Raw genomic sequence first — 14561 nt, forward strand, 5'->3', positions numbered from 1 at the left:
TGGAAAAGTAAGCTGTGAGGAGGACACAAAGTGTGCAAAGGGATATAGACGGGTTAAGTGAGTGGGCAAGAAGGTGGCAGATGGAGTATAATGTGGGGAAATGTGAGGTCGTTCACTTTGGTAGGAAGAATAGAAAAACAGAATATTTTTTAAATGGTAAGAAACTATTAAATGTTGGTGTTCGGAGAGATTTGTGTGCCCTCCTACACAAAACACAAAAAGTTAACATGCAGGTACAGCAAGCAATTAGGAAGGCAAATGGTATGCTGGCCTTTATTGCAAGGGTGTTGGAGTACAAGAGTAAGGAAGTCCTGCTACAATTGTATAGGGCCTTAGTGAGACCACACCTGGAGTGCTGTGTATAGTTTTGAACTCCTTATCTAAGAGAGGATATACTTGCCTTAGAGGTGGTGCAATGAAGGTTCACTAGATTGATTCCTGAGATGAGAGGGTTGTCCTATGAGGAGAGAGTGAGTAGAATGGGCCTATATTCTCTGGAGTCTAGAAGAATGAGAGGTGATCTCTTTGAAACATTTAAGATTTTGAGAGGGCTTGACAGGGTAGATGCTGAGAGGCTGTTTCTCCTGGCTGAAGAGTCTAGAACTAGGGGGCAGAGTTTCAGGATAAGGAGTAAGCCATTTAGGACTGAGATGAGGAGGAATTTCTTCACTCAGAGAGTTGTGAATCTTTGGAATTCTCTACCTCAGAGGGCTGTGGATGCTCAGTTGTTGAGTATATTCAAGGCTGAGAGCAATAGATTTTTTGAATCTAAGGGAATCAAGAGATATGGGGATCAGGTGGCAAAGTGGAGTTGAGGTCAAAGATCAGCCATGATCTGATTGAATGGTGGAGCAGGTTCGAGGAGCCATATGGCCTACTCCTGCTCCTATTTCATATGTTCTTATGAAAGCTGAAGAAATTTCCCTGTGCTGCAACAATATAAGTTTTACTGAGGATCTAATAAGACATCCTGGTGGATAAGACCATCCTATGTGAAGAGAAGTAATTTGGGACAGGGAAGAACAAGTTGTCCCTGGTGTAGAAGAAAATTAGCAAGAGATTACTAATGAAGTGAATACAATCTCTCTGGTTAGATGAAACACCCAGGCTCTCAAAAAGGGATACTGTGCTCTAAAAACCAGGGCTGGGTTTCTGGCCAGAAATACAAGGTCATCTTAGGCAAGTTATGGGGATTGAGAAATCCACACAAAGAGCACAATTCTTCGATTATACTGTCTCATGTATATGTCAGTTGTGAGCCAAGGCACAGCCCATTGCTGGTGCAAACTGTTGTGCAATTAAAATATCTTGGCTAAGCAAACCAGATTTCTGCAGATTTGTGGTTAATTGATTAATTATAGAAACTGCATTGGGTAGAATTGGGACAAAAACGTATTGTCCTGGCTCCACTTGCACCACAAACTGGACAAAAGGAAGGAAATTACACCTTTGAGCTGCCCGTTAATGAGTTTAAATTCTAGTCCACAATTCAGGATGAAGAAGAGTCCCAGTCCATAATATATTTTCCAATGTTTGTTACAATTGTACCTTTGAAGTGACATTTTCTCTATCTCACTGAATAATTATCATTCTTATGACTCGACAATCCTTCCCTGTACAACACTCGATGTTCTTTTTCCAGTAATAACAACATCCAGGATTACAATCTTAATTAAGATTACAGTATATAATTTTGGATAAGAAATCATTTCTAAAGATATCCTCCTTCACCCATTACCTTTATTCATTCCTTAAATTTAACATTACCCCTAGTAAGTTTGAGGAGTTTACTTATGGTCAGCTCTTCTCTTGGGGTTTGAATATCGGAATACACAGAAAGGGCAGGAATTGAAAGGCTCCACTGCCAGTATAGGCATGATTGGGATATAAGACTGCAACATTGTGCTCTCAGTCCCTGCCCTCAAGTCTCATTTGTGTGCTCTTTTAGTAAGATTTTTTTTATTAGCAATTGCAAGTAAGTAAATTCGATGTTTAAAGTTTAAAATTTCCAAGTATTTTGAACCTTACACAATAGCAGCTTGATGCCTTGCTTTCTGCTGATTGGGAACCCAAGTCCTACTCGTTCAGCAATTAATCAACTGCCTAGTGACTGCCAGAACGTCAAGTATTTAAAGGCCCAGCACCCTCACAGGGGTAGATTTTGACTTTGTGCAGAAGTGTAAAGCGGGTGATAGTGATTCAACAGCCTGATTTACATCTCTCCCAATCTTTTATTTCCATTTGAAGTCAATGGAAATAAAAATCGGGAGAGATGTAAAACAGGCTGCCGATTCGCTTTCACCCGTTTTACACTGTCGCACAAAGATAAAATCTACCCCACAGTATGTTCTGAGTAAAAAAAAGCTTGATGTACTAGGTTGTTTTCTGAATTGTATTATTTTAAGTTGCACAATTCATTTTCCAATAAAATATAAGTGCCGTGTGAAACTTCCATGTGCATTTTATGGGTTCAATAATAATCACTTTATAATGGCAAAGCTGCAATTTGAAAAAAACCTGCACCACAACTTACAATATCCTTTCCTGGGGTTGAACATCACCACAACAGCCTGTTGGAGAGGGACACCAGGTTCCATGGTGTCCCTGCTGGTGACAAACTTTTGAACTATCAAAAAAAATACTCAGATTACTATTTTTTTAATGAAACAGGGAGTACGTTGAACAAAAAGTACTCCTCCTAGCTCTCCTTTCCCCTCTAATAAAAATGCATTTATGCCTGTAACTGTTTCAAATAAATGTTCTTCATGCGTATACTTAGAATATAAAATTAAACCAAATTTTGAATTCAAGTTCAATAAGGTTCCGAACTCACAACTTGTAGGGGGTGGTGGTGTGTGTCAGCTTCACCTCTGACTTCTGAGCGGTCCGAATCGCTCCCACTCCCTGGGTTCTAGACCTTGGACTTATTTGGGGGTTGTGACAAAAAAATGCAGCAGACAACTGGGTTTGGTACAAGAAAAGAAACTGGGTTTATTGAAGTCACAAATGAACCTATAACATTAGGATAACACTGAGATACAAAGAACACTTAGTTAAGAATGGGGAACACACGGCATAACGAGGGAAAATCACCCTACTAATCCCCTTACCCTTGTCCCACCCCCAAAACCTAACTAAATTGAACTAGGAGAGGTCAGGAATCATGCTCACCAAACCAGGGTTCCTTGACAGTTCGAAATCCAGCCAGGTAAGCCGGTTGCAGTTTTGGGGTACGCTCTTTGTGTCCTCTGGGCCCTGCCGTCCCCACGTGGTCCTGGTCTGTGGAATCTGCGAAGGTTCTTCAGTTGGATAGAGTCTGTTGGTACGGTAAGGCGCAGTTGTGGGTGGACGATCTTCGTGTAGGGCTGCTCCAAAACTGCTGTTTAAAGCTGAACTGCTTAGAACCTGCTCCAAAACCAAATTTTTTTCTGCTTCGTAGCTGGTCCCCAGTTATACTGTTTTTTGAATTTCTTATCTGATTCCCAAAACAAGGTTAGTTCTTTGTCTGATTATGGTGGGCTTCTTCCGGTGATTGTTGGTTTCCTGTCCCCATAACTAGGCTTGAACTGAAAGCCATTGTATTGATGGGTTTGCATAATTGCATTGATTGATTTATGCAAGGTTTTGAAGGGCTTTAGTTTCGTGTAAGCTGAAGTCTTTCTCTGGGTTGATTGTTTTAAAGGGCTACTCTCATTGTCTGGTTTTCAGGAACAATCCACACTGTCCCAACAAGCCCAGGCATGTCTGCAGGGATACATATTTAACCCAGCAGTTGGGTCCTCTGCCATAAAAGTCTAAAAAGTCATATCCTCGTTGATGATATGAAAAATGTGGGAATTTTTAGAACCCTTCAAACTCGAGTCAGTTAAGTTCAATGCTTAGCCACAAAGGGATCGATTTCAACTTTTGCCGCAAAACTGGCGGTCGGCAGGCAGAGCTTCTCCTGGCATCACAAAAATAAAAGGTGAGAAAGCTGTTAAGACATTTTAGAGCGGCCTCCAGGACTTCAAGGATTCAAAATCATGAGGGGTTTAGACAGAGCAGAGAGAGAGAAACTGTTCCCATTGGCAAAAGGGTCAAAAACCAGAGGACATAGATACTGGTGGAGCTGAAATCCGAGATCTCAGCAATCGTGGGGTACACTCATCAACAACCTGCAACATGTGGAAATGACGGCTATGATCCATAATGCAGCCTGAACAGCACTTGAGACTCTCAGCACCCATATAAAATGGGCACTGCACAAAAGGCCACTTCTCTCATGGTGGGTCTTTGCTCTTAACATAGGAACATGAGTAAGCCATTCAGCCCCTTAGAGGCATAGAGTACAAAAGCAAGGAGGTTATGATGAACCTTTATAAAACACTGGTTCGGCCACAAATGGAGTATTGCATCCAGTTCTGGGCACCGCACTTTATAAGTAAATTCCTCCAACTTACCAGGGGTAATGTTAAATTTAAGGAATGAATAAAGGTAATGCCTTAGAGAGGGTGCAGAAGAGATTTACTAGAATGATTCCAGAGATGAGGGACTTCAGTTACGTGCATAGACTGGAGAAGCTGGGGTTGTTCGCCTTGGAGCAGAGAAGGTTGAGAGGATATTTGATAGAGGTATTCAAAATCATGAAGGGTCTGGACAGAGTAGATACAGAGGAACTGTTCCCATTGGCAGAGGGTTCAAGAACCAGAGGACATAGATTTAAGGTGATTGGCAAAAGAACCAAAGGCCACATGAGAAAAAACTTTTTTTTACACAGCAAGTGGCTGTGATATGGAATGTACTGCTTGAGAGGGTGGTGGTGGCAGCAGATCCAATCATGGCTTTCAATAGGGAATTGGATAAGTCGTTGAAGGGAAAAAATTTGCAGGGCTACAGGGATAGGGCGGGGGAGTGGGACTAACTTGGATTGCTCTTGCAGAGAGCCGGCACGGGCTCGACGGGCTGAATGGCCTCCTTCTGTGCTGTAACCATTCTATGATTCATGGGTGCTAAATTGGGCCGTGTAGCACCCATTGTTTCGGCCACCCGAAGTGCCAAGATGGCACTCGTTTCTAGCGTGACGTGCGCCGGACGCCATCTTGGTATAGGAGTTAGTGCAGGCGCAGATAACGAACGCCGGAAGTGTGTAAAGTAAGGAGAAAATGGATACAATCAGTGTGCAATGCTGATTTAAGGTGACAGACACCATTTTGGGACTTAACGATCAACTTGACGCACAGTCTTAACCCCAACCATCTGAACGTGTCTTAGGTGGGCGCCCACCAGCGGACCCCCACCACCACCAAGGGACCATGCAGGATTTACAGGTTAGTGGCTGGATTATTGCTTCTGGTTGCCGAGACATTTGTAACTGTTTTTGGAGGTATCCTATACTTGAATACTAGGACTAGGGGACATAGCCTAACATTTAGAGCCAGGACGTGCAGGAGTGAAGTTAGGAAATGTTTCTACACTCAAAGGGTGGGAGAAGTTTGGAACGCTCTTCTGCAAACGGCAGTTGATGCTAGCTGAATTGTGAATTCTAAATGTGAAATTGTTAGATTTCTGTGAACCAAGGGCATTAAGGGATATGGGGCTAGGGTGGTTATATGGAGTTAGGTCACAGGTCCACCATGATCTCATTGAATGGTGGAACAGGCTCGAGGGGCTAATTGTCACTGCCACTTGCTGCCTCCTGATATGCGCCACCTTCATCTGCAAGAAAGCAGGATGTGTGCCTGGGTGATGTGCCTGCCATGGTTGAATAGCTGCCAGTGTGTTTGCCCTGTGAGTTGTGGGCGGGCGGCTTGCAACAATAGTAATGTGTAAGGGTGAGAGGAAGCATCTGATGGAAAGAGTTTGTTGGTATGTGGGTGATGGGGGGTGTAGTATGTGGAGCAGTGGATGCGGCTAGTGGTGCAGTTGGTAGCAGATGCCACATGATAGTCAACCTCACTCATTTTGACCACTCGTGTCAAAGCATTGAACTTCTTCCTGCACTGCATCCATGTTCATGGTGCTGTGCTCCTGGCATTGATTTTGTCCCCCGCTGCCTCCCACTGACTTTTGGGTATATATATCTGGAGGGCCTCTTGCCACCCCCCTCCCACCTCCCACTGCGGATATAGGATGTCCCTCCTTCTGTCCACCTCTTGCACCAAGGTCTCCAGTGCATCAGCTGAGAACCTTGGTGCACACACTCTCGCAGGTCTGGTACCAACTCAGATCGGCAGGTTGGTGAGGTCTGGGGTGCAGATTGGAGGATGTGGGATTTAGCAGTGCACAACCTTTATTTAATGTTTTAACATAACTCATCAGTTTGTAAACATAGGGATGGGACCTGCATCTGTGTTTTATGTGCGCAATGTCTGATCTCCATGCAGATAGCAAGTAACAGGTACCAGCTACCTTTAAGAGATTTTTAAGAGACAGCCTGCCTTTAAGAGATTGGCGCTCCCCTTGCTGGTGGAAGTTGTGAATTCATGGAATCCTAGTTAAACGCTGATTTCCAACGCAGATTGCAGGTAAGTCCTCAGGTTTGACGAAAGTCTTGTCCTGCCTGAGCAGCGGCCATTGGGCGCGGGGTAATAGCGGATAGTGCTACCCCCGCCCAATAACAGGCTCTATCCAATTTTCCCCCATGGATTCTATGATTAGGCCGCTTAATGGGTGCCGCATGTTCTGCCTACTTGTACCTCAAAATTGCAATCGGGATCCTTTGTACCCCATAGGACCCCGATTTGCAAATTAAAAAAGACCTCCTGCCTACCTGAATCAGGTAAGCTTTCCAACTGCCAGTCTAAATGTCCCTACCGAGGTGGCAGCAGCTGCAGCACCGGCGTAAACAAGGTGGTAAGTGACCTGACGGCATTCTCCAACTGGTACCACCCTGTTTAAGCGGGCAGCCACAGTTAAAATCAACCTTAAAATTTTGAAGTGTCGAGCTACTTCTTTGAATGTACATCTGAATGTCAAAGAAAATGCAGTCAATAGAGTGGGTGACGTGAGCAAGATTTTGATCACTGAGTAGGTCAAGCCTACTAAAGCTGCTCGCTTTAAAAAGATTCTACCTGTTTAAAAATGATGCTGTATGATTCATCTACCCACATAATAAACTTGCAGAGCCACTTGTAGAGCCTTATGCTGCGTATTTGACCCAATATACACATGAATTGGACTGTATGGCATCACAAACAACATCTTTGGGCAGTCCTTTGCTGTGATGTGCTGTGTTAGAGGCATGAGTAGCAGGTTTTAAGCTCCTACTTTCCCATATTACAAGTTACTGATCTCAACTGGGTCATTCGGGGAATTATTGGTTGCAGGTTAAGTGACTATTGTGCCAGTCTGAATGTCAGAGTGGTGCTATGCCAGTCCAATGGCAGACAGGAGGCCCTGAAAGTGTCCAACAAAAAATTTAATTTCCACATCTTCTGCTCCCTTTTCAAGCAAGTGGGACTCTTGGGGAAGGTAATCAAACCTGTCTGGGTTCAATTACTTTTCCTCAGTAAAGGTTTCAGGCCTTCATAAGACCCTTGCGGGGGGAACTCGTGCCAGCTCCCAGCTTATAATGGCAGAATGGGCACAATTTCCGCTTACGCCCTCCCCGCCCAAATTTAAAGGGGCATTATAAACAGGAAATTGGAGAGTAGACGTGAGAGAAGCATCATCTATCAGATCAGAAACTGGTACACGCTGACAGTGGAAGAGCCCAGATTGCCAGTCATGATATATGATGTTGGTAGAAATTATAAAAAAGGAAGAAAAAAGTTAAAGTATGACAAATTTGAAAAATATGTAAAATGGAGCCTGTTGGCCAAGGGCATTGAGACAATATTAAATAGAAAGTAAAGTGTTCAATAAACTTTAACAATAAAGTAGTTAAAGAAAGTCAAAAATGACATTACAGACTATTTAAAACAAACTGTGTTCAGATCAAATCCATTTTCTCAGATATCCGAACTGTTGTATTATTTTACATTAGATGAGATTAGATTAGTCAGCGCTGTGAGTTAACTTCTCTTTGGTAAGTGAGGCAGTGTTATAATCTAGTGTATTTTGAATGTAGCTCAGTCTAACACAAGCAGGGTAGGATACTTCTTTAGGGATCAGTGCTCCAAGACTCAGTTTGTACGAAAAGGCAGAAAGCTTTTGAAAAGTGATGAATAAAAACTTAATCTCTGCTTAACATGTGAGATGTATTGGGGGTTTTTCCTCTTGAGTTTAAGAAAAAAATCTTTGTAAGAGCAGAGAATTTTTGTGAAGGGTTTTGTGATACCTCCTACAAGTTGCTGGTAAATTGAAGATGGTTTTTAACATAGTGAAGATATTACAAGTTTAGGATCTTCTTTAGATATTCTCCCAGATACAATGGGGCTGGTCATTCTTGAAAGTGGTTTGAGCATCTTATGTTCAGTGGTGTGTCTGTGCTGCCCAATTCTTAACTATATAATAGCATAGCCCCGGGGTGTAACAACATGATCTGATCTGGATATTGTGTCTCTCGCACATGCCCTCACACACACTTCTCCAATCTTTTCAAAGGTGGACTGAGAACCACTTGATGAAAGAAGGCTAGGTATGAATGACTAAGCTGCTTTATTTCACAGATAAAGAGTGAACGTACAGAAGAACAAGTCAAACCAAATTCACTTATTTAATTCTATCTCACTTCTCTGCTCAGAAAATGAGGAAAAATGATAAACCATGTGTCCTGCCCTTTTCATTGGCTGACCTACTTGTTTTTGGCATGCCCTTGTCACTAGGCAACTTCTGATCACAAGACCTGATCTCCTGCAGTGCTAGCTTACAGCTCTGTGCCAGGAGCTGTTTCTCATAGTCTGTTGTTCAAAACCTGATTGCCTCCCAAATATGGGCTTTCCCTTCTCTTCTGTTAATTGGGACTCCAGGAAGCAACGGCACACTGCCTTGGACATCTTCCTGGGCAGGCATTTCCCAGCAGGCCTGTCAGCCAGGTATATTTTCTCCGCAGGCACCTCATGCGATGCTCACATGAATAGAATCATCCTGGTCACAGTGGAAGTGAATATTAATTGGCTACCTACAATGAGTTGATGAATTGCTTAACATCCTTGATTATCCTGGAAAATGGGCATAGGATGAAAGAATAGACCCTCAATGTATCAGTTTGAAATAAGTTGTGAGTTGTGGGATCCCCTAAATTGGTTTGTATGGCTTTAATGCACATTCTTCAATGCCTGCAGCCAGTGGTCTTTCCTTTCAAACCTGTGCAAGATCACTTTGTTTTAAAACACAACGCTTAAACAAAATTTCAATCCCAAAATCCTTTCCATGAAGAAAAAAATGATCAAACATCCCAAAACATGACAGAGGGCAAGATGGTTGCGACTGGCAAATGAGTTTATTACAGTGCGTTGGAACAAGGTAGGGCTGCCTCCTGTCTAATTTGCCTGTCCTGGAGAGGTCGGTTAATGTTTTCCAGCATTGAGTAGCCTTGTGGTGGTTGCTCACTCTTAAGTCCGCCTCGATCCATGGGGTCTGAATCATGCCATTCATGAGCTTCCTTCACTCAGGGCTAAAAAAGTTGGGTCAACCTTTTCTGAATTAAAGACACTAACTGAAGAGTCTTTAAATATGTGGGCTCAGTTCTCTGAAGAAAGACCAGCCTCAGACATTGCAGTGAGCCACATTATTGCTGACACAAAATGGCTGCCTTGACCTTATCAGCTGCAACCGGATTTTCCAATGAAAACAACTGACTCCTTTGTGTGTGATAAGTTTGTTTTCATAATATCATTTAACCTATGCAGTGTCAAAACGCGTAATTTAATTTCTGTCTCTGGGAGACTGTAAATTTCCATCTCACGCACCGTGACATTGTCAGTGACACTAGTATCAGAGGAACAGAGCTGCTCAAACACCAGGAATAGCTTCAATTCCAATGATTTCAATGAAAATCTGGCAGTTTCTATATTGGGCAGTCGATCTGCAACATCAGTTAAATGCCTGGGTGGCAAATTGAAAATCGACCCGGAAGGTTCCAGATTTGCTATGCCTCAATCACTGCTTCCAAAACTTAATCATCATTAAAATTAACCACATGATGACTCCTCCCTCCCTCAGGTATGTTATTCAGTCTTAGCCTCACCCTTTACCTCTAGAAGAAAAATAAATTAATGGCCATTGCCACTTTACATTTGGCCAATGATAGTGCTTTATCCTTTCATTCATTTGAAAGGCAATATTTAAGATTAATGACAAATAGATCAGAAGAAAGTTTACTTTAAATCAGTATGACCGTCCTGATTTTGCAAGCTGCGGTACGGATACATCTGCACCGGCAACAGAGATAGTCAACTTCCCTGAATTTTGTGAGCAATGGTCTCCCTTCATTTGTTTTTTGTATCAACTACCTGCGTTTCTTTTCCACGCTGCATAGCTTGTTGACTGCAGGTTGGAAAATCCAGCAGCTCTTATAAAGAGATCCTGCTCACCGTTAAAGAGGACTGCCTGCGATTATTCTACTGAAAGTGGAGAGGGGGGGGGGGAGAAAAAACAGATTTGGAATCAAGGTGTGCACCTTCAGTAAAGACTCGGAGGTGATGCAGGAATTGCAGCAAAGGAGGGCGGTAAAATTCCAGGTGCAAGCTACAGAGATGGAAGGTGGTGAGCAAGTGAATGCAGTCTCCCACATTTGCTGTGCCCGACAGCAAATGAGGAAGATTGTACATATGCATATTCTTCCTTCGTGCAATGCATGGTCCCAATGTGAAAGTTTATCTTCACTATCAGGCATTCATATAGCACCTTTCATGACCTCAGTGAGGTTATGCACTTTGGCAGGAAAAATCAGAGAGCAAGTTATTTTCTTAATGGCGAGAGACTGGAAAGTACTGCAGTACAAAGGGATCTGGGGGTCCTAGTGCAAGAAAATCAAAAAGTTGGTATGCAGGTGCAGCAGGTGATCAAGAAAGCCAACGGAATGTTGGCTTTTATTGCTAGGGGGATAGAATATAAAAACAAGGAGGTATTGCTGCAGTTATATAAGGTATTGGTGAGACCGCACCTGGAATACTGCATACAGTTTTGGTCTCCATACTTAAGAAAAGACATACTTGCTCTCGAGGCAGTACAAAGAAGGTTCACTCGGTTAATCCCGGGGATGAGGGGGCGGACATATGAGGAGAGGTTGAGTAGATTGGGACTCTACTCATTGGAGTTCAGAAGAATGAGAGGCGATCTTATTGAAACATATAAGATTGTGAAGGGTCTTGATCGGGTGGATGCAGTAAGGATGTTCCCAAAGATGGGTGAAACTAGAACTAGGGGGCATAATCTTAGAATAAGGGGCTGCTCTTTCAAAACTGAGATGAGGAGAAACTTCTTCACTCAGAGGGTGGTAGGTCTGTGGAATCTGCTGCCCCAGGAAGCTGTGGAAGCTACATCATTAGATAAATTTAAAACAGAAATAGACAGTTTCCTAGAAGTAAAGGGAATTAGGGGTTATGGGGAGCGGGCAGGAAATTGGACATGAAGCTGAGTTCGGATCGGTCAATGCCCTGTGGGTGGCGGAGAGGGCCCAGGGGCTATGTGGCCGGGTCCTGCTCCGACTTCTTGTGTTCTTTAGATTTGTGGTTGGGATCAGATCAGCCATGATCTTATTGAATGGCGGAGCAGGCTCGAGGGGCCGATTGGCCTAGTCCTGCTCCAATTTCTTATGTTCTTATGTTCTTATGTTCTCAGGACGCCCCAAAGTGCTTTACAGCTAATAAAGTACTTTGGAAGTGTAATCACTGTTGTAATGTAGGAAACACGACACCCAATTTTCGCACAACAAGCTCCCACAAACAGCAATGAGATGATTACCAGATAATCTGTTTAAGTGACGTTGGCTGAGGGATAAATATTGGCAAGGACATGAACTCCCCTGCTCTTCTTCAAAATAGTACCAAGGGATCTTTTACGTCTACCTGAAAGGACAAGCGGGGCCTCGATTTAACATCTCACCCAAAGGACTGCATCCCGTCAGTGCAGCACTCCCTCAATACTGCATTGGAGTGTCAGTCTAGATTTTGTGCTCAAATCCCTGGAGTGGGACTTTGAACCCACAACCTTCTGACTGAGAGGCGGAAGTGCTACCAAATGAGCCAAGGCTAACACTTGAAAGCGTGCCTTAGCAAACTTAAGGCTTCAAAAATAAAAGGAGGCAAAATCCTTGATACACAAATAGAGAAATGTTCACTAGATTTCAACATTCAATGAAACAACAACAACAACCTTGGTTTAAGAAACACTCCAAACAGACTGCTCCTCGTGGCCCACGAAGAACCATTAAAATTGTTTTAAAAAGTCACTTACCTGGGCCTCCTGTAGCGAGCATCCTTGCTGCCGCCAACTTTTGCCGACAGGTTGAAGACTCCACGGGGCTTAGTCCGTCCCGCAGTTAAAATGGCGTACATGTCCCGATGATGTCATCAGGAAGCGACACTGCCATTTAAATTAGGCCCCCGCTCCTCTGCGGCGGGCAGTTTTCCTGTGCCTGAATTCAGGCAAGTAAAAGTGGTGGAGGGCGGGAATGCTTCGGGAAAGTGGTGCGAACCTCTCCACCGCCATTTAAAATCCCCGCCCGCACCATTCCCGCCAGGCGGGGGTGCGCGAAACCGGTCCTTAGCTGTCTACGTTACTGAGTACCGCTGAGTAACATCCAAGAAAGTTGAACAGTTTAAAGAGGAAATTTATTGTAATATAAGACACTTGGGTTCTGGCAGTTTTTATTAAAACCTTCACACACATCACATAAAACCAATGAACATAGCTTCGCCAACTTTAGCTTCAAAGCTAACCATTTACAATGCCCCTTATCAAAGTACCACCAGGCCTTACAATAAATAACTGTTCCCTGGTAATTTCAAACAGGTTGTTTGGCGCACTCTTTCCCTTAACTACCTACAGGTTGAGGCCTGTTTGCCTCCACTTAACTGAGCTGTTTATATGTGCTGGAACAAAATAAAAAATGCCATTTTAACTTTTTAACTATTCCACTTTCACCTCAACTTAAACAGCAGCATAGGTTATCGGTCGTAGGGCCGATAATACATTATTCGCATCAACACCCATAGTGCTGCTGCGCATCAGGCTTTGCCTCCTCATAGAATCATAGAATCATATAGAATCATAGAAGTTACAACATGGAAACAGGCCCTTCGGCCCAACATGTCCATGTCGCCCAGTTTATACCACTAAGCTAGTCCCAGTTGCCTGCACTTGGCCCATATCCCTCTATACCCATCTTACCCAGGTAACTGTCCAAATGCTTTTTAAAAGACAAAATTGTACCCGCCTCTACTACTGCCTCTAGCAGCTCGTTCCAGACACTCACCACCCTTTGAGTGAAAAAATTGCCCCTCTGGACCCTTTTGTATCTCTCCCCTCTCACCTGAAATCTATGCCCCCTCGTTATAGACTCCCCTACCTTTGGGAAAAGATTTTGACTATCTACCTTATCTATGCCCCTCATTATTTTATAGACTTCTATAAGATCACCCCTAAACCTCCTACTCTCCAGGGAAAAAAGTCTCAGTCTATCCAACCTCTCCCTACAAGTCAAACCATCAAGTCCCGGTAGCATCCTAGTAAATCTTTTCTGCACTCTTTCTAGTTTAATAATATCCTTTCTATAATAGGGTGACCAGAACTGTTGACAGTATTCCAAGTGTGGCCTCACCAATGCCCTGTACAACTTCAACAAGACATCCCAACTCCTGCATTCAATGTTCTGACCAATGAAACCAAGCATGCCGAATGCCTTCTTCACCACCCTATCCACCTGTGACTCCACTTTCAAGGAGCTATGAACCTGTACTCCTAGATCTCTTTGTTCTATAACTCTCCCCAACGCCCTACCATTAACGGAGTAGGTCCTGGCCCGATTCGATCTACCAAAATGCATCATCTCACATTTATCTAAATTAAACTCCATTTTATCTAAATTATACTCCTTGTGGGTCAAGTGGAGCAAGTGGCAAGTGTCAGTGGGGGAACATTTAGGGAACAGTGATCATAGTATCATAAGGTTTAGATTAGTTATGGAAAAGGACAAGGAGCAACCTAGAATAAAAATACTTAATTGGAGGAGGGCCATTGCAGTGGGTTAAGAACGGATCTGGCCCGGGTAAATTGGAATCAAATATTGGCAGGCAAAACTGTAATCGAACAATAGGCAGCCTTTAAAGAGGAGATGGGCCAGGTACAGTCTAGTTACATTCCCATGAGAGGGAAAGATAGGGCAACCAAAGCCAGAGCTCCCTGGATGATGAAAGAGATAGAGAGTAAGATGAAGCAGAAAAAGGGGGCGTATGACAGATGCCAGGTTGATAATACAAGTGAGAACCAGCCTGAATATAGGAAGTACAGAGGAGAAGAGAAAAGGGAAATAAGTGCGGCAAAGAGAGATTTTGAGAATAGACTGGTGGCTAACATAAAAGGGAATCCAAAAGTCTTCCAAAGGCATATCAAAGTAAACGGGTAGTAAGTGGAGGGGTGGGGCCAATTAGGGACCAAAAAGCAGATCTACGCATAGAGGCAGAGCGCATGGCTGAGGT

General features: G+C 43.4%; 1 protein-coding gene across 3 annotated transcripts in view; it reads right to left on the reverse strand.

Moving 5' to 3' along the window:
• LOC137327001 (potassium voltage-gated channel subfamily E member 2-like) overlaps nucleotides 1-14561 on the reverse strand; it is an 88912-nt gene that overhangs the window by 53733 nt on the left and 20618 nt on the right. The window contains exons 1-2 of one of the 3 annotated variants that reach the window (XR_010964327.1): nucleotides 12319-12401; nucleotides 3007-3943 (exon numbers count right to left, since the gene is read on the reverse strand). Coding sequence is in view for 1 of the 3 variants with exons in the window: in XM_067992377.1 (XP_067848478.1) it covers nucleotides 12319-12419 (101 nt within the window). In the remaining 2 variants the exon portion in view is untranslated. Of the gene's footprint in view, nucleotides 1-3006; nucleotides 3944-12318; nucleotides 12738-14561 lie in introns of those variants that run through there. The other 2 variants (XM_067992377.1, XR_010964328.1) reach the window with 2 other exon arrangements.

This window comes from Heptranchias perlo, chromosome 11, assembly GCF_035084215.1.
Source record: "Heptranchias perlo isolate sHepPer1 chromosome 11, sHepPer1.hap1, whole genome shotgun sequence".
NCBI lineage: Eukaryota > Metazoa > Chordata > Chondrichthyes > Hexanchiformes > Hexanchidae > Heptranchias > Heptranchias perlo.